At 32.6% G+C, this 18,765-nt stretch overlaps 1 protein-coding gene across 1 annotated transcript in view; it reads right to left on the minus strand.

Moving 5' to 3' along the window:
* LOC129221309 (meiosis-specific with OB domain-containing protein-like) overlaps positions 1-13,956 on the minus strand; it is a 39,201-nt gene extending 25,245 nt beyond the window's left edge. The window contains exons 1-6 of the mRNA XM_054855770.1: positions 13,803-13,956; positions 10,279-10,410; positions 6,141-6,216; positions 4,115-4,307; positions 2,347-2,447; positions 492-544 (exon numbers count right to left, since the gene is read on the minus strand). Of these exons, the coding sequence (XP_054711745.1) occupies positions 492-544; positions 2,347-2,447; positions 4,115-4,307; positions 6,141-6,216; positions 10,279-10,410; positions 13,803-13,956 (709 nt within the window). The remainder of the gene's footprint in view (positions 1-491; positions 545-2,346; positions 2,448-4,114; positions 4,308-6,140; positions 6,217-10,278; positions 10,411-13,802) is intronic.
* Positions 13,957-18,765: the final 4,809 nt, after the last annotated feature.

Here is an 18,765-nt window from a genome sequence, read left to right on the forward strand (position 1 = left end):
ACTACATTTTTTTTTTTATAAAGCCTTCAATTTTTTGAAACTATTTTAGGATGATTTATGCCACTCATTATACCCAAGACAAATGTGATTGTGAAAAAATTCATTCAATAGAAATAATGAACAGGCAGGATTTCACAAGATAATAAGAATTTAAAGATATCAAAATTAAAGAACCTTTTGTTTCTATCCCTTTCCATCAATCTCAGATTGCAATGAATTAGGAAAGAAAAAGTTCAATGTGATACAAAATTTTAGATGCCAAACTTTACCTGAGTTTGGAGATCTTGGCTTTAAAATTAAATATGCGCTTCAAAAAAAAGGTATAGTGACTACTTATTTCAATCACTCTATAGTTCACTCTGAATTGTTTGATGGAGGCAATATATGTTTGATTCAAAAAAAAATTCCAGTTTTTGTTTTACAAATTTAGAATAGGATAAGTTCTTAAATTAAAGAAATATGTTAAAAAGGTATTGTTGAAATTTTCTTACCAGTTCTTTTGCTGCAATATTTTAAAATAAACTTTGCTGTCTCTTCATCCCATCTTTAAAATAAATAAATATGCAAATCAGGTGAAATATAGATGTCTTGTGTTCTTATTAAAAAAATTTAATGCTTATATTGGCTACAATGCATGATTGTTTGGTTTTTTTTAAATAATCATTATCGTTTTTGATTTTTATTTTCAGTAAACGCTTTTAACTCTGACTGTCATAGTTAAAGAAAAATAAAACTGTTAATTTTTTAAACTAAAACCAGTGCTACTATGATTTCAGTACATCATATTTTGTATTTTAACTACAGTACACTTTTCCCAAATTACAGTAGACCCTCGTTTTACCTGGAGGTTACATTGCTAGGAAATGCCGCATAAACCAAAACTACATAAATTAAGCCTTAATGGAAGTGTTAAAATAGGGGTTAGGTTCTATAAATGAAAAAAAAAAAAACTTCATTGTAGTGATTGATAAATATATATAATAAGTTTAATATCTACTTATAAGGATACATATGCACCACATGCAAAAAGAACACATAAATTAATTTAGTGTTTCCAAAAAGGAGCTGGTTATGATAATCTTTTGGCAGTCATTAAGAATTTTTCTCTGTAGTTCTTTGCAGAGCATTAATGCACTCATGGTCACTCTGATCACTTCTTATGTTCTTATGGCAAGATCTTCTTTCACTAACAAATCAGAAAGTTCACTTGGTATTGTCAAGGAATGGCTCAAAATATGTAAACCTTTTTGGTTGTGTATCATCGATGTCGATATCCTGGTTGGTTTTGTCCTCCTTTGTCGCACCTAAAAGCTCTTCGAGTGAGTTCTGAATTGTGTAAGTTTAATAACTTTATTTCATTAAAAAGCCCTGATGGAATCCAATCACACAAAATGTCTCCAGTGGCCCAAGCTCGATTATTAGAGAGCCAAAATAGTTTTTTTCATGTAATCTGCAATCTCAGGAGTTTGGTTTTGAAAGTGGGGAACATTTTGTCTGATTTCAATGCTGCATCCGCGTAAATTCAAGACTCATCCACATAAAATAAAATAAAGGTGTCAAATCTTAAACCGTGTGAAATCGAAACTGGGTATAATAAAGTCGCGTAAAATGAGGATCTACTGTATTTGTAACGTTATAAAAATATTCCATCTCAAAATAGTATGAGTAAAAAGCCTTATTAATGTTTTTCTGTCTGGAATGGGGGGGGGAGGGTGTCCCAAAGTGAGACTCCCAGTTAATACTGTTACAAATTCTGTAAAAAGTAATTATTTTTGTGATTAATTTGTTGTAATCTGACTAAATTTGGTGTTTATTCCATTATTCTTCATCTAAAAATTATTGTAGTAACTCAACCTGTGAATAGTTTCTTGTAATGTACATACAACCCCCTAACATCGACTGAAGTATATGGTCCCCGGATAACATTTGTGAATGGAATAAAAAGAAAAAAGGAGAAGCATTTTGTGGAAACTTCTCTAGGATTTATAAATAGCCACAGCCCAGGGCGAGTGGCGGGATGAGTTAGTTTGGAAAGTGTGTTTTAGCCTTGTGCTGTATTTTTGCGTATTTTGATGTAAATGCGTAGTTGATTGTTGAGTATACGGTGTTAATCAATATTTGCCTAATTGCTATGGTTAATTTAGTTAGCTATTGCTATTTTTAATCAGGCAATATATTTTTTGATATAATTGCTTTATGTATTATGGTATAATCTTTGAAGAGGAAATTTCTGCTTCAGATTTTATACTTAAAAATGTGTTTTCCTTTTCTAAACACAGGTATTTCACTTTTTATAAAATAAATAACAAACTGTATGGGTTAAATAATTTTCATAAAAAGTCTTACATAAGCACTGGAAAATTAGAGTGAGATTGATCAAAAACAGAGAGAGAAAACTTCTTTACTTCTCGTCCATCTTTTGTTTTTATGGTTTGCAATTTTCCTATCTGGAAGAGATATTCAACAATCTAAAGTTTGCTAAGATTAGATTTCCATAAACAAGACATTCAAGTGCAAGTGTCCAACTATAATTTCAAGAAAGAAATAGGATTTTTTATATTTTTCTCTTTCTTTGATATTATTTAAACATTGCAAACAAAACTAAGCTTAAGCTTATTTGGTTTTTGTGCACTGTTAGGAGATAAGGAGCTTGGGGCCGTCTTGAATATTTTATGTGGCTGTACAAGGCTGTACAATATGTATAAATGGGCCATTCCTCCAACACCAATAATGAGACTCTATAATTTCACCAACATTATGTTATAAATCTTAATATTATAATCAAACAGATGTAAACACATTTTTTAATCTTTACACACTGTACAAAGTTATAGTTTTATTAAACAGTTTTGTTATTTCATGCAGGGCATCTAATGTCAACCTCTTGTAATTTTCTGTATGATATAATTAATATTTTTGTTCTATTAATAGGATAATGACAAAAGAAATTGCAGGTTTTGAAAACTAAGACTCCACGTAAAGGTAACATGTCTCATTTGTTGAGGAATAATCATTTTAATTGTTAAAAAAAATCTATAAGTATAGGACCATTCATTGAAAAAGTCCCTAATTTGTCCTGTATGTGGCAGCTTGTATACTTCATTTAACAGTACTAATTTTTAAAGGTAATGAACACATTTTTTGCTTAAGAAATCACATACACATCTGTGATTTCTTAAGCAGCAAAATTTTGTGTTCAGTACCCTTTCAAATTACTATTTTTATTGAAATATTCGTGTGGGACAAAACGACCATTTTCCTTGGATTGTCCCATGTATGTTAAATTACATAAAAATTAAAAATACTACAAAAAAATTAATTTGAATTTTGACATCTTGAATTCAAATTATGTTTTTCGCAATCATGATGAGTGTGTATGTAGGTGTGTATGTATGCGTGTGTGTTGCTGTCTGTGTGCAGGCATGAGTAAGTGGATATGTGTGTGTGTGTGTGTTTGCATCTGTATGCATGCATGAGCATGTGTGTTTGGGTCTGTATGCATGCATGAGCATGTGTGTTGCGTCTGTATGCATGCATGAGCGTGTGTGTATGTGTGTTTATATGTGTGCAGGCATGAGCATGTGTGTAGGTGTGTATGTATGCGTATATGTAGGTGTTGTGTATGCATGCCTGTGTGTGTAGGATATGGACACAACCTGGAGACAGTTTTGGCTACAGGAGCAGCATCGTGAGGGCCGGTCGACGGTGGTGCTGCAGAGGGAGGCGGTTGAAAATAAAATCAGCGTAACGTCAAGAACAGTCAAATGAGAACAATAAGCCATGTGATTGCTCAAAAAAAAAAAAAAAAAATCAACTAGTATAATTTTTAGTTTTGGTAAATAGTGTTATTAATACAGCTGCATGATATAAAGTAGTATCTAAAGTTTATTTTTATCATGTTTGTTGAACTATAATATACTGGTTGAATGCAGGCTGTTTTTTAACTTTATTTGAAAGAGGCTTCTTATGAGACTCCATATTCTGTAAAGAATATGTATTTAACATATTTTCATAGCATCTGTTGTATTGTAATTCAGACGAATTAGAAAAAAAAAAAAGCTCCTTTTCTTTGTTTTTGTTCACTTTTTACAATTTTATGAAACATTATACTCACATTTTTTATAGCTACAAGCAAATTAACTGATAACCCATCAGCATTTTGGCTGTTATATACAACATCCGCTAAACTCAATAAGTCTGAAGAATTACGGACTGCGCAATGTAAAAAATTCTCATAAGCTTTTTGATCTTCTCCTTCACAAAGTATGATTTCGCTGTATGTAGGACTTATATTAAGTTGATATTGGCTGCAAAAAAGATAATTCATTATTTTTAAGATAAATGTTTTGAAATTAAGTATTTTCAATCAATGTTTAAAGATTCTCTTTCTTCTCTCATTGTATTTTAATTACTTATTAGAGAAAAGAACGTTTTGAAGCAATTTTTTGCAAAAAGATTTTTATTCTTATGCTTAAAATTTCTAAGCACAAGACTTCATAAAGGAAAATTTCATGTTTCAAGACAGTTATTGTTGCACAGAATTAAATTCAGATGAAAATAATAAAGTCAATAATTTAAATACTAAATAAACAAATAACTAAAAGATTGTTTCATGCAAAAAAAAAATAATAATAATAATTCATTGATGTGGCAGTAAATATGCTAAATTTAGAGCATTCAGCCGGCTATTTAAACTGACATACCTATCAGATAGCCGTATTAAAAAAAAACAACGAACTTCTAGGGGAAACTGGTATTGTTGGACTATGCTAAAAAGTAGACTTCCAATTTCAAGATTATTTGCTTACAAGTTCTTTTTTTTGGGGGGGGGGGGGTATCTAGAAGGCCCATCATTTAAAGGAGTCAGGACAGAGCAATTGACCTTTTGCTCCCCTGGCTTTAAGAAATAAATGTACAGTAAAATCCTGTTACAACGAATACCAATACAACAAAATTAATTTTTGGTCCCAATTATTTTTTGTTTCAGTGCTTAATTCCATTACAATGAAATTCTCGTTACAACTACTGAAATTTCCGGTCCTTTGAACTTCGTTGTAACCGGATTTCACTGTATTTCCATACATGTGGGAGTGTTTTTTGCTGTTTTTCGATTTCAATGCATCAAATATATATATACCCTTTGACACCCACCCTCACTCATTCCCTGGAAATTTTTGAAATGTCAGGCCTAGTGTCTAGACAGTATTTTTTTTTTTTTAAATCTCAAGAGAACCAGTCAAAACTTAAAATGGTAGCTGCCCAGCACATCTGAATCTTGCTTTTGTTCCAATCTTATCCATTTTAAATTGTTGAGTAACATCAATTTTTGCATTGCAGCTTTAAAGACCAAAAAAAAGCCCAAAATTTTTGTCCAACTTTACTGTTATAATAATTGTTTCCCACAAAACAAAATCCAAGCTCATATAGTATTGAAACCCTTTAGGAGATGATCGAAGAATTCCTTAAAGGGGGGGGGGGAATGAATTGAATTGAAGTACTTTCAGTGAGCAAAAAAGAATGTCCATGTTTGCTTAACGTTATACTAAAGCACAAATTTGCAAAATTTCATCCACATTACAACGAAAACACTTAATTAAAAATGGTCGTTGTACTTAGTGTGTTTAATAAAAGTTTCCTTTTGGGAAAAACTGAAGGCTACATTTGCATTGACTTGATGCGATGGGCAATTCAAAGCATGGGCTGCAACGTCGGTTTTCCTAAACCCCTGTGTACTGTGCATACAGTATGCTATAAGCATACAGGGCTTTAGTTATTCCAACCTCGGAAATTGTCATTTTAATTTCAATTCTAGTACTCGCTTAAACATGAGATCACTGAATCTTATGATAAATAGATGTGTTTTGGCTGCAAAGTAATTAAGAATGGTATGAAATATGAAAATTTCCCAATAATAATTGTCCCATCAACTTTTATGTAGGTGTTTTTTAAATGATTTTCGATTCATCAATCCTCTATTAAAAACTATTGAGATAAATTATGATCATTCACTTGCGTTCATCACAAGTTTGCTACTATCAAAAGACTGAAATTTGATTCAAATGCTTTTAAAAAGCAAAAAACTTCAATTTAAAAGTACTGAAAATTTTTTTTCGTAACTTTGCTTTATAAATATAAAATACCTGGTAACTAATGGTCTAAATTTTTCGTCTGCTTCACCTGGCTGTTTCGTCATGATCTGCGGATTTTTAATTCTCACTGAAGGAGATAAAAAACATTAATAACTACAAAAAGAAAGTAAATAATTATTACTGAAACAAAATTTATAAGAAGAGTTGTGAAAATATACTATTGTGAAATGGTTTGTGATTAGTGACTAAAAACTCGTCTAATTAAACAGGGATGCTCACCTGGGGGGGGGGGGGGGGCGCAGACTGTGCCAATGAAATTTTTAGGGGGAGGTAGAGGTATTTTTCCCATTTTTGGGGGAAGCTATTGCTTTCGGGGGGGGTCTCCGTGATATTTAGGAGGGGTGCGCCCTTGTCATGGGAAAGGCATCTCTGAATTAAAGGGAATGCCCTGAATTCCCTTATTTTAAAATATTCCCTGTTTAGGAAGTCTCTCTAACCCAGGGCTTCTCAAATTGTGTTCCGTAAAACTCGAGGGTTATATGGAGATCAGTTAGGGATTCCACGAAAGTTGTCTGAATTCTTTGTTGTTTAAATTGGTGCCTTTTAACAATCGATAAAAATAAGATTTGAGCGAAACTTTTAATCAGTCTTTTTCTAATGAATAGCAGAGAAAATGAATTGTGGATTAAAAACCACATGTATCATCAATATCCATATACAATTTTGAACTTCTCAGTTGTAGAATATAAAAATTTAAATGAGACAATTGATTCATCCAGGGGTGGAACAGGGGGAGGGTCATGGGGGTGACTCTCCCCCTGTATCCGATCCTCCGGTATCCCATGGGGTGATAGTTTGGAGGGGTCATCCCATAACCCCCTCCTGAACCATCGACACCATTATACATCCAAATTGTGTTCTAACAATTTATGAAAGAAAAAAAAGAAAACAATTGCAGTAATATTTTTAATTTATTAAAAAACTAGCCGCCTGTGCCGACCAGCTGGTTCACCTTTTTGCGCTATTTGCCTTTCTATGCAAGCAGCTGCCTACAGCGGCTGTTTGGCTTTTTTGTGATTCACCATTTTACGCCAAGATTGCCAACTTCGGCGGCTGTTTTAAAAAAATTGGCGACGGTATGAATCAATCTATATCTATCTATATCAGTATTAATTTGAATAAAATATTTTCAATATCTATCTCCAGTACCATCGTTTGGAATTTTCCTAGAGGAGGGGGAGGGGGCAAAAGTTGTACTCTCAATGCAAATTTTGTCGGAAAATAGCAAAAAGCATTTCTATTTTCATGTAAAAGCATTTTTTTTTTAAATCGTTGGGGGGGGGGGGGCATTGACCCCCCGTTGAAGCTCCTTAAACGACTGACCTCTCTATCGACCTACACGACCTCTATACTTATCTATCTGTAGATCTATGCATATCTACCTCTGATGGAAATTAACAATTTATTTCAATAAAAAAAGTATTAATTCGAAAAAAGCATTTTTTGTGTGTGTTCACTCAATATCTATCTATCTATACCAGGCAGTTCCCAGTCTTTTCCTCTATGCAGACTCCTTCCAAACTTTGAAAGAAGTTGGCGAACCCCTTGGGTACTCGTAAATAAGTAACAAGCAAAAAGAAAAGAAAAGAAAAAAAAAAAAAAAAAACGACGCTCGCACATAGACAATAAAATTTGGGAGATTTTTTTTTTTTTTTTTTTAAGTTTGATACTGCTCCATAGTTTATAACAAGTGCAAAAAATATAATTACAAAATATGGAATTACAAATATTGCTACGAACTAAAACGATCAATAAAAAATGAATGCAAAAAAAAATCACCAAAAAATAAACTCAGTGATTGTTCTGCGTTGAGCTTCAATCAACTTCAAAAAAAAAAAAAAAAAAAATGGCTGAAATTTTTCTGACACAAGGGTACATTTATCTCTCAATAAAGAATGATCTTTTAAATACCTTTCAGGGAACCGTCTCAAAGTAAGTAAGTTAACTTTTTTCTTACAGTAAAATGAGAAAGGTTTAAATCTTCTTGATAAGGACTACGAGCCTAGCTATTTGATTAATATATATTAAGTGCATTAATAGTTTGTTTGCGGAAGAATTTTCTTGTAACTATGCTATAAAAACGGAGTAAAATGCACATATTGAAAAAATACAGAAGCGTCTATGCTCAAAATACGCATTTACTGATTCAACACAAGAGCAGAGCGAGCTCTTCCTTGAACTCAAATTAATGGTAAAGAAAGTAAACATCAAAATATTTTCGGGCGCTCGCATATGCCCTATGTAATGTTTTCATAAAGTTTAATCAATCTTTCCGATCAAAAGCTTCTGAGGAAACTGACGTGTTCAATTATTTCATCTGAAGACATTGTCTTCATAAGTAAAGCTTTTTCAGCATGGCTTCAGGGCGATGACAGACTCAATTATTTAAGTGTAAAATATGTCAGGAAGTACGCAAATATTTTAATGATAAAAGTATTGGATGTGTGAGAGTCAAATAAATAAAATAGGAGAATGAGACTTCATCCGAAAGAGGCATGTTAAAACGCCATTACAGTATTTTTTTCGCGACCAGGGGTTCCACTAGAAAAGTGGACATTAAACGGGATTCTACTTAAGAAAAAAATTATGAAACGCTGCCCTAACCCATAACTAGAACCTGGGGCACAGCGAGTAGGTGGAGGTTAATCTCGTTAGAACTCATTTTTTTACCTCACATTGCCGAATTCATCCATACAATCCGTTTGTGGTTTGGTTTTGGTTTCATTAAATTAGAACATAAATTATTACCTCGTCGTCCCCGAAACAAAGTTTTATAACATTCTTAATCATTGTTTTATTTATGCAATATACACCAGACAACCCCTGTCATCACATCCAGAGACAGCAGTTTCGTTTTTATTGGAAACCATAATTGAATAACCGAGCTGGTTGTGGCAGATGTCATGTCGTTGAAATCTTGTATATTGTACAGTAGACCCTCGTTTTACGCGGTTTCGATTATACGTGGTTTAGGATTTGACGCCTTTATTTTATTTTACGCGGATGAGTTTCGGTTTTACGCGGATGCGGCAAAGCAAACAAATAAAAATTTCCCCTCTTTCAAAATCCAAACTTCTAAAGATTTCAGATTACACGTAATAAAATGCAGTTTGGTTTGTTCATAATCGAGCTTGGGCCACTGGAGACATTTTATGCGATCGGTTCCAAAGTTCTTTCCAGAAGTAAAGTTATTAAACTCACACAGTTCAGAACTCACTGGAAGAAGAGCTTTTAGGAGTGACAAAGGAGGACAAAATCAACGAGAATACTGACGTCGGTGACGCACAGCCAAAAATGTTCACATTGAAAATTTTGAACCATTCCTAGACAATATAAATGATCTTTCTGATTTGTTAGTGAAGGAAGATTGTATCATGGGGAAATGACGCAAGTGATCATGGATGCGTTAATGCTCTGCAAAGAATTACAGATAAAAATTCTTAATGGCTGCCAAAAGACTATCATAGCCAGCTCCTCTTTAAAAACAAAACACGAAATTATTATTATTATTGTTTTATTTTTTTTTAAATGCATGTTGTGCATAAAAGTCGATATAAGTACGCATTAAACTTATTATACAATTAATCATCACTAGAATGAGGTATTTTATTACCTTCGGAACCAAACCCCTATTTTAACACTACTATTAGGTCTCAATTTACGCGGTTTTGATTTACGCGGCATTTCCGTGGAACGTAACCCCCTCGTAAAACAAGGGTCTACTGTAGTTCTGCCTTAGCCCTTGCTTAGAGGTGGTAACTTACTGCGAAATTGTTTTATTTGTTTTGCAGTCCATTTTACGCACACGGCTCTTTACAATGCTCCTCAAACTTTCGATGTGAGTTACACATCCGGAGTATTGCCAGGTCAATCCAAAACCGTTAATTTATATTCTTGGGGGAGGGGGAGGGCGGAATTTGTTTCTGAAGATGCCTAACTGTTTGAATAAGATGGTTTTTCCCTGATTTTTATGTACATTTTAACTTCTTTCTGAAATTCAGAGATAAGTGTCTAATCAACTTATATGTTACTAACTGTTATAAATCTAATCAGCTTCATCTTAATTATTATGTATCGTATAAATATGCTTTGGATTGAAAATTTTGAAACTATTAAAATTTTATCTTACCAACGTCACCGATTGTAAATGAAGAGCTTAGTTGACCAATGACACTTTCTTCACCCCAACAAACAGCGTTTATGGTATCACTGGTAGAATCTCGAAGAGTAAAATTCAAGACATAACGATCAGATCCACATTCTTAAATAAAAATAGTGCATTAAAAGTAACAAACAAACAAAATCATGTTCATATTTTCTTAATAACAGATATTATCCTGATGACAGACCCGTCATTTGAGCGATGGGGGGGGGGGGGCAGGCAATCACTCTTCCCAGAGACCAAGCGTTTTACTGAAAACATCTTTATTATGCATTCAAAGTTTCGACCGTCTTTTTTGTTTTTCAGCAATAATGTAATGTGCAGCGTTTCTTAAATAGTGTTTCGCGGAACCGTGGGGTTCTGTGGAGCTCTCTCGGGGGTTCCATGAAACTTGAATGTTATCTTTTCACACATTTCAAATTTGTAACATTAAAAAACCGATAAAAATAATGCCTTTTCAATTTTCAAAATAAATTCTCTTTTACTTTCGTATACTAATCTAAGAATTATTACTTATCACGTCTCACCTCATGGCTCCAAAAGTAGTCTAAAATTGCGTTTTAAAACTTTAATTTTAAAAAAAATTCCGAAATTAACTATTGACTCCCGAATATCACCATAGACAATTTATAAGTGACTTCAATGTTGAAAAAGTTTCGGGAAGACATCCCCAACTCCCTTTCCTACAACGTTACCAAATAAAGCCTAAAATTACGATTTCTACAACAATTTCAAATTTTCAGCTCTTCATAATAGCCACTCTCTCAGTATCTATGGCAGCAGTTGAAAGGACAATTTCAATATTTAACGAGTGAGGACCAGTTTAAGAAGCAGTACTCTGTCGTGATAAGCACAAAAGTCATATATGTACTTTTTATCAAAATTGAGTAATTGTCGCGAGGTGGTTCTCAACTTATTTTACCTATATATAATGAATGCTTTGGGGTTATTTGTGGATAAGAAATATTTTTTTTTTAATCCTGAAAAAAATTGAACTTGAATCAAATGTACGTAAAACGTTGAAAAGCAGTTTTTTTATTTTGAGCTCGGCTGCAGATACGACTTTTGTGCGTAGCACGGAAGTACTAGTCAAGAGCGTCTAAATGTTTTTGCTCTATGTGATTCTGATGTCAACACACATTGAAAACAAAGTCTCTGATTTATAAATAACTAACCAATTGTTGAATAATAAAGAGGCATTATAATTTTTAGAGATTAAAAACTTTTTCTGTGTAAATTTATGTGACACTGTTGTAGGTAAAACACATTAGTTATTCTTTTCCTTAAAAAAAATAATTTAACCATATAACTCATGCATAAATTCTGAGGTTATTTTATTCCTTTTAAAAATACTCAGAATCACAAATAGGGGTGTATTGGTATTTTACAATAACAAATAATTATTAACAGTTATTAATAATTAGGATCATCTATAATGAATTCTATCTAATTAGTAATTTAATGACGAATAGTTAATGTGATAGTCTCTCAGCGGTCCCTCCTTAAACAGAATCCTGACTACGCCACCGTAAACTATTGACGAAAAACCATGGGTTCCACGAAAAAAGTGAGCATTAAAAAGGATTCCATTAATCAAAGAAATTAAGAACCGCTGATGTCATGGATCAAATTAGAAAAAAAAAAAAACAAAAAAAAAAATTTTTTTTTCTACTTGTGTGTGTGTATATATGCGCGCGCGCGTTTTTTTTTTTTTTTTTGCTTGTTACTTATTACCTAGTACTCAAGGGGTTCGCCAACTTCTTAACTTCTTTCGGAGTTAGGAAAGAGTTCGCAAGGCGGAAAAGGTTAGGAACCGCTGCCATAGATGTTCAACACAGCGTCCGAGAGCTTAGTTACCGTGTTATATCACTATGGTATATTACAACATCTAGAGTGAATAACTTGGGATAAAAATTTAAAAAACTAAATCCTCTACCTTTAAGAATATTAAAGGGCGCCCCTTCCTTTCCTTGGAGCGATTACCGCCAAAACCTGAACAGCTTCCTTCACTATCTGGAGTTGAGTTCATCTGTTTGCCTTTTTTTTTTTTAATCCTTTTTTTTTTGAGCAATCACATTGCTTCTTGTCCTCATTTGACTGTTTTGAGGTCCTTTGATTTTATTTTCTCCCCGCCTCCCTCTGCAGCACCACCGTCGACCGGCCCCTCTCTATGCTGCTCCTCTAGCGAAACCAGTCTCCAGGTTCCGTTCATATCTTACACACACGCATACATACATACACACACCTACACACATACACACACACTCAGTCCTGCACACAGACACAAACACACACGCATACATACACACACACACACTCATGCCTGCAAACATAAACAAGCACATTCGCCCACATACACACTCGTGATTGCGAGAAACATAATTTGAATTCAAAATGTCAAAATTCTTTTTTTTTTTTTTTGATACATCAGTCAGGATTAGAGAAAAACACGTTTGATTGCTCCTCGCCACATAGGCTAATTTTTCCAGCAAAATTAGTATCCAAATGATTACTGACAGGATCTGGAAGTGATTAGTTTTTGGCCCCAATCGCTTTTAAGTGTGCATTATTTCTTGAGATATAGCTGTCACGCTTAATGGGAAAACCCATCAATTGCAAAATTTACGACTGGCGCCAAAAATTATGAGAGCTGGTTTCCATGAATGTTCCCCTGTTTTTTCAATTTTTTAAAAATCCTATCATTACTTCTTGAAATATAGCGACCCCACGTTGTGCGAAAAATATTGAATGCGCACCTTCAGCCCTACCATTTCAGCGATTTGCACTAAAAGCCAATCGGTACTACTGCCATTGAAGTCCACCTGTATACTTTTTCCTTTGAATCATTGCACCCTATAGTTTGATTTGAAAAAATAATCAACACCCGTTTTTTTCACGGTCCATCCGTATACTGGATTTCGTTTGATTCCTTGTACAGAGTTAGAAAATTCACAAAAAAGTTTTTACTTGCATACAGGCCAAGGACGTAACTGAAGGGGGTCTTTGGGGGAGGGGTGGAGTTCCGATCTATTCTGCAATCGAAGTGCAGATAATTTATGTTGAATTATCATAAAATAGTAACATATTTTAATTAAAATTACTGCAAATAATTTAAGCCCTGCATGCTAAGTTGGGAAATACCTATTTCTATTCAGTAAGTTACCGCCCTAATTTCTGCAACTTTTACTTTTAAATTTCAATGTAAGGTCGTTTGTATATGTTTTTCACAGGAGTTAATTCCTTTAAGAATCTAAACAAGACCTTAAATAATAATAAACAAGTGAAATAAATTTTAAAGCTTTCTGAACAAAACTTCTGTAGTTCTGAAGATTAAAAACCTTTAAATTTTTAAGCTAAAGCATTTTTTTTACTGAGAAAATGATTTACTTTCTATTCTGAAGGTTGAATCTTCACACAAATGTATGCTTTTTAATCAAAGGCGGAAAATAAATAAAAAATTAATCTATAAAATGAAGAAAGTTGTGTCTTACGTTTTTTGCTTGTAATCCGACGAGCATCTTGTTTTGCTATAACAACTCCGAATATAATTACTTGTGATAGATCTGCCGATAATTGGTTTAAAGAGACTCTTTGATAGTTAACTTCACAATCATCAAAGCCAAAATTTTCTGATATCCATTCCATATTTTCAACTTTAGCATTCAATTTATTTAATGAAATATCCAAATTTTATTGCACAGTCGAAGGAAAAACAGATTCTTTCAATTTTTCAGGATAGAAACAAAATATCGCTATTAAAATTTAAATAATAAATGAAGCAGACGATACATTTTTTTAAACAAAGTAAATTTATGTTGAAAAGTTAAGCAAATTAAATTTGCGTAGAATTGTTTTGAATTAAAAATAATCATAATTCTAAAATACCATTTTTTTTCCCTTTTGACAAAAAAAAAGTTAAAACTTTTCAAACTAAAAAAGATGCACGAAAAGACAGACGAATTAAAAAAAACCACAAACATTAAAATTCCCAGAAAACTTGTTGTGCAATTCGCAACTCCACTAAACTATAGGGGGCGCTGCAGTCAATGTATAATGGCGGATGAGAAAGGTAAAACAAACAAATGCCTATTCTTATTCGCAACTCCAGAGCTCGAATACGCTACCTTGCGGTGATTAACAATACTAAAGAAAAAGGTAAAACATTCCATTTCACGTGTTTTTTTCGGAGTAAATTACAGGCTTCAGACAGTTTATGGTGTAATGTAATTTCAGAAGAATAGAAAAGAAAGCTTCCCACAAACACGATGAAAAATTACTGTCATTCACTAAGCGTCCAAAGCAAGCTATAAATTACGGCATTTGTTTGTTTTACCTTTTTCATCCATCATTAGACAGTAGCTGCAGCACCCCCTATAGTTTATTAGAGTTGCGAATACACTACCTTGCGATGATTTATAAAATAAAAGAAAAAAGTAAAACATTGCGTTCCACGTGTGTCTGTTGGTAAACATAGGCAGTTTGTTATGAGTTTTTATTAACGCATTCGATGTGTCTTACTTAAATTACTTTCAGCAACAGAAATTGTTTCGTCCCTTAATGGTATTCTCAAACTTCTTAAAATAATGTTAGTTTTCATTATTTCCCTCTAAAATTGAGTTGATTGTCGTAAATGGCGAAAGCATAAACATAAGAAAACTCTGGATTGACAAACTTCGCATTTGCAAGAAATTCACAACGAATATGCTCGTCTGTTCGAAGCTTTTTTTTTTTTTTTGAGGATAACGTTATACCAGGTAAAATTTTTTATTGTTTCATGTGAATTTGTAAGAATATGGAGTTTTTTCTTATGCATCTTAAGCTCGAAAGAAGGATTTGATAACATTAGCATAAGAATTAGAGTTTTCATCTCCACCTAGTTTAAAAATAATTAATTTAACTAACCTTATTTTGCTGCAGCATTTGGTTGGAATGGACAGTATGCAAAATATTTTCTTCAATATATCATTGTAGAACGAAATGAAAGATGTTTAACCGAGAAAGAACGTTTAGAATTTGCAAAAACAAAAGCTGAGAATTTTCATCGCCAAAATAGTGCGCCAACTTTACTTTATTGCTTACATTATCAGCTGAAAAGTTTCACCAAAAATTTGTTTAGAACCCTTGGCGAGATTTCGCATGTCAGTTGTATCATTTTAATTTTTTTTTATCCTGAGTGTATTAAAATGGTTGAAAGATTACAGAATTCGATAATTTTAAAAAAACAATGGAAGATCAATTAAAAAGAGAAATACCACCATTTATCCGTGAGAATTTTATTGATGATTTGCATAGAATGACAGAATTAAATCATAATTCAGAAATTAGAAACATACGAAAAAGGAAAAATTACAATTAACCGATTCGGCAATTTGAGAAATAACTCAACTGCAAATGTAAAATAATTATCGCTAGCCAAACGTGACAAATCATCTTCCCCTTTTGATAATCAATCGTAATGTCATATAATTCGCAACTCCAACGAACTATAGGGGGCACTGCAGTCACTGTCTAATGGCGGACGAAAAAACTAAAACAAACGCACGTGGTAACGAAGAAAATGCTAAAAGTGTTGTGATTTTTGTTCGTATGTGTGATTTTTTCGCTTTATTCTTTTTAAATTAATTTTCAAAGTCTTGTGGATATTCTGGGCCACGTAAAAAGAAATGAGAATTCAAGAAGCATTACTAAACGTCAAAGATTAATGCAAACTACGTAGTTCGTAGCTCTAAGCAGCTATTTCCACGATGTTGAATTCGATATTTATCAATTCTTGATAAAACTAAATAATAATTGTGGCCTGACAAGAATAACAATTAATGCTAGAAAATTCAATATGACATTACAAATTATTATCGAAAGAAGACGATACTTTTTCGCCTTGCTTGGCTAGCGTTTGCTGTTTTGCATTTGTAGCCGAGTTATTTCTCTCGAATTCCCGAATCGGTTAATTTAAAATTTTTCTGTTTCGATTTTTCTAATTTCTGAGTTACGATTTAATTATGTCATGTTATGCAAATCATCAACAAAATTCTCACGGATATATGGTGGTAGTTTTCTTTTCAGTTGATTGACCATTATTTCTTTTTACTTATCGAATTCTGTAATCTTACTACCATTTTATTCCACTCATGATAAAAATTAAAAATGGTTTAACTAAAAACGCGAAATCTCGCCAAGGCTACTTTGCTCGCACAATACTAAAACTATATAACCCTAAACAAATTTGGCGAAACCTTTCAGCTGAGAATAAAAGGAATAAAGTAAATTCTTTCTCGGTTCAACATTTTTCATTTTGTTCTACGATAATATATTCAAGAAAATATTTTGCATATTGTCCATTCCAACTAAATGCTGCTGTAAAATATGGTTAGTTTAATTTAAGATTAAAAAAAAACCCATATTCTTACAAATTTATACAAAACAATAAATTTTTTTACCTTGCATAACGTTATCCAAGTTTGTTAATCCAGAATTTTCGCTTTCACCATTTCTCAATCAACTCATATTTTAGAAGGAAATAATGAAAACCAACATTATTTTGAGAAGCTCGAGAATACTACTAAGAGACGAATTAATTTCTGTAGCTGAAAGCAAACTAAGACACATCGATTGCGTTAATAAATACTCAGAACAAACTGCCTGTGTTTACGTCAGCAGACATACATGGAACGCAACGTGGCAATGTTTTAGTTTTCCCGTCAGTTTTATAAATCACCGCAAGGTAGCGTGTTCGAGCGCTGGAGTTGCGAATTAAGTTATCTAACATTAAATTTTATTCTTGTCAGTCTTAGCCACATGAAATTGTAATTCCATCAAGAATTGATAAATATCAAATTCAACATCGTGGAAATGGCTGCTAAGAACTACGAACAAAGTAATTTGCATTAATTTCTGACGTTTAGTAATGCTTCTTGACTTCTCATTTCTTTCTACGTGGACTAGAATATCAGCAAGACTTAAAAAATTAATTCTAAAAGAATAAAGCAAGAAAAACATACATTCAAACAAAAATTACTAGGCTTATTAGCATTTTATACGCTATAGCATGCGTTTGTTTTACCTTTTTCATCCGCCATTAGGGGATGGCTGCAGTGCCCCCTCTTTGTTAGAGTTGCGAATTGATGAATTATACCCGGTTATTGTAGATATAATTAATCGCAAATAGAAAGTAATTTTTAAATTATGTGTACTTGTATATTTTTGAAAAGCATTAATATATGTAATGCTACATGTTCAATCAAACGTAATTTTGGCCCACTTTCCCTGTAAAAATCAAAGAAAGAAGAAAAAAGCATGAAAGAAGGCGAAATGCGTCTTTAAAATATCGCGAAAATAAAAAAAAAGTCAAAAATAAATAAAATGATTAAATAAATATTAAAAAATTTAAAATTGAAAGTAGGGGAATGAGGTGGGGGGAAAATGTTTGTCTGTCACCCCCCCCCCCCCCCCAATAACATTTAAGTAAGTAGTCCGAATGTAACAATTTTTTTTTCAAATATCTCGGCGAGTACACCTCATTCATACATTTTATTTTTTGATTTGACCAATTTTTCTTTCAGTTTTGAACCGTTCAAAAATAACCTTAACATTAGCATCTACGGAAAAATCAAGGCAAATACAAATTCTGCTCTTACAGGCGAACTTACTCCAAACAACTTAGCAGGAAAAAGTTTTTGAAGAAGAACATATATAGAAAATATGTTTTTGATTTGAACAATTTTCCGTTCAACTTTGAACAGTTCAAATCCCTTAACATTAATACCTACGGTGAAACTAAAAGTCAATATAGAGCCTGAACTTAAAAGCCGATTTACTTGAAATTTGTTGGAAAAAGCTGGACGATTTTTTTTTTTTACATAATGTAATTTATTTTAAATTAGCTTATTTTTCATTCTTTCTTCTTTTTTTTTTGAAAGCGGTTAAAGATCTTTTTTTAATGGAAAAAAATATATTCGCTGCTTTGTTTAAATGGTGCTACTACTTTATTTGTCCTTTTTTTTCCTTTTTCTTTTTTTATCATCCAACTCTTCAACACGTAATAAACATTTAAAGTTATTAAAAAATTATAACGCTAACTCTTTGAATGTTATTTAGCATCTGAAGCCATAGTAAAATTTTGCTATCTTTTCGTCAAAAACGTGTGTTAACACTATGTACACTGAACGTTGATAAGTTCAAATGCATAGTTTGCGTTGTTCCTAGGGAATGCAAAACCGGACCGAAAATTCAATACCAGTATTCGGTATTTTTAAAACGTGATACCGGAATACCGGTATTTGATTTCTCAAAAAAAAAAAAAAAAAAATGCTTGAAAACAGCCACATTTCATAATTTTGTACAAAAATTGTATTATTTATGAAAACGTATTGTGATCAAATATGAAGTGAAGAAACAAATGTCATAATAAAAAGTCAAAGGGAAAAAAAAACATAATGCATCTATGGAATTGTTTCT

The sequence above is a fragment of the Uloborus diversus genome, chromosome 4 (assembly GCF_026930045.1).
Source record: "Uloborus diversus isolate 005 chromosome 4, Udiv.v.3.1, whole genome shotgun sequence".
NCBI classification, from domain to species: domain Eukaryota; kingdom Metazoa; phylum Arthropoda; class Arachnida; order Araneae; family Uloboridae; genus Uloborus; species Uloborus diversus.